Genomic DNA, 1,817 nt, shown 5'->3' on the forward strand with positions numbered 1-1,817 from the left:
GCACTTGCGTAGCTTCGCACTCTTCATCTCGGAGCATGTATGGGGAGAAAGCCTGGTAAACGTGTGGATGGAGGAGCACAAGGCGGCCCAGTGGCATCATGCGAAGCCAAAGACGAGAGGGCGGGGTCCTATCTTTGCCGCTGATTCGCGTATTCCTTTTTACTATGCCTTGCCCGACTCGAGGTTGGAACTTTTTGCTCAAATTGCCCTCAAGCTTGTAAAGACTCGGCAAAAATATGCCATGTCAAGCGGTTGTGTAACAGCGCATTCAAATTGCACGGTTTTTCCAGAGATCAATCAGGAAATTATTCGCACCATGGCATTATGTAGTGGGGTGTTGATTGAGACCGCTGTACGTAAGGGACGCTCTTTTATGCCACGGAAGCCGTACGAGGGGATGTATTTCCCTGTAGGGAGTCTTCGCTGCCTACAGGGCCTTCTGCAATATGTGCAAACCACGGGTATTTCACCATTTGCTGGCCTCAGTGCTAAGGCTGCTGAGCTGTTGCTTCTGGATCTGCTTGTCGAGTTGGCGAAGGCACAGGCACAGTACTATGACCTTTCTCTTGATGCCCTTGGCTCTAGCAGCAGAAGTGGCTCAGATGCTGCTGATGCCAATCAAGAGGACGCGAAGAAGAATTATCGTAAGTACTTGGTGGAACCGTGGAGACGATTTTTCAATGAGGGAGTGGAAGAGATTCCCCTGCCAGGAGTCGGCGAGGGCGCGTATTACAACAAGCGCTTGCATCGTGTCACGGGAACGTATTATGCCGCGCGTATGCTCAGATGGTATGCCAGGACCAAAATTTGGCTGGAACAGTTTTTCGGTGTTGCGTGACGAATGGATATTTATTTGTGTGGATGTTGGTTGGTGCGCACAACTTGGCTACTGTTTGCCGCTGTTGCGTCTCCTCCATTGGCCTTTTCGTAGCTTCTTGAGTGTCGCCAGGGTCAGCCTGGAATGTGTGGGGGGGAAATGATGATGCGAGTACCCCTGTGCCACGTTCTCGCTGGTGTGCCTCCAATCCTGTTTTTGTTTTTTTTGCCTTTTGTTTTCAATTGGATCCCACTACAGGAACCGATACCAAGAGAGAGAGAGAGAGAGAGAGAGAGAGAGAGAGAAAGAGAGACCAAGAATGGAAAGGGCTGTTTTGTTCCTGTTGATTCCTCCTTTTGCCTGATATTGAGTTATCCAATTCCGCTGGAAGTAGGCTCAAGCCATGTCATTTGCGGTATCCCTTTTCTTTTTTTTCTATGTTTCTTGCTTTCTTGTCGCAGAAGGATATTTTTATTTTGTTTTTGTTTTTTTTTTGGGGGGGGGGGGAGGGCGGAGAAAAACATGTCTTCTGTCAGCCGTGCGCCATGGCGACGACTCCTCTTTCTTTTCATCTCTACACTTTTCTGCGCACTGCGGTCGCCAGCGATGGCCGACACCGTGACGCTGACGGACCCCACCACGGGTGAAGTGGTTCTGCTGACGTCTGGCAAGTTACACTCCTCCGCGACTTCGTCTTCTTCTGTTGTGGGGCTGTGGCCACACGGAGACGGGCGCGATGATGACACCGCTTTCTTCAAGAGGGAAGATGACGCGTACGAGGAGTGGACGAAGAAGAAGAAGAAACAGATGCAGTGGGAGCAACAGCAACGGAAAGAAAACGAGAACGAAGGCAAAGACAATGACAAAAAGGAGAGTTCCAAGAAGGCGTCGAGATCAAAGTTGGAGGAGTTTTCGGCGGAGGCTGTGAAGTCCCGTAGTAAAGCCCGTCGCCAACACCTCAACGAACTCAAAAACATCTCTTCTTTTGAAATTGCATGGA

General features: G+C 50.1%; 2 protein-coding genes across 2 annotated transcripts, besides 2 other annotated features; both read left to right on the forward strand.

Moving 5' to 3' along the window:
• Tc00.1047053445011.10 (hypothetical protein, conserved) lies at positions 1–838 on the forward strand (the record flags this gene model as incomplete). The annotated part of the gene is made up of 1 exon (XM_797423.1): positions 1–838. A coding segment is annotated over one exon (838 nt), but the record flags the coding sequence as incomplete, so codon positions are not given.
• Positions 1–1,817: a sequence feature (heterozygous, Esmeraldo-like haplotype).
• Positions 962–1,817, forward strand: Tc00.1047053445011.19 (hypothetical protein, conserved; the record flags this gene model as incomplete). Its single annotated transcript, XM_797424.1, has 1 exon — positions 962–1,817. A coding segment is annotated over one exon (856 nt), but the record flags the coding sequence as incomplete, so codon positions are not given.
• Positions 1,088–1,130: a microsatellite.

This window comes from Trypanosoma cruzi, genomic scaffold (genome assembly GCF_000209065.1).
Source record: "Trypanosoma cruzi strain CL Brener 1047053516379 genomic scaffold, whole genome shotgun sequence".
NCBI lineage: Eukaryota > Euglenozoa > Kinetoplastea > Trypanosomatida > Trypanosomatidae > Trypanosoma > Trypanosoma cruzi.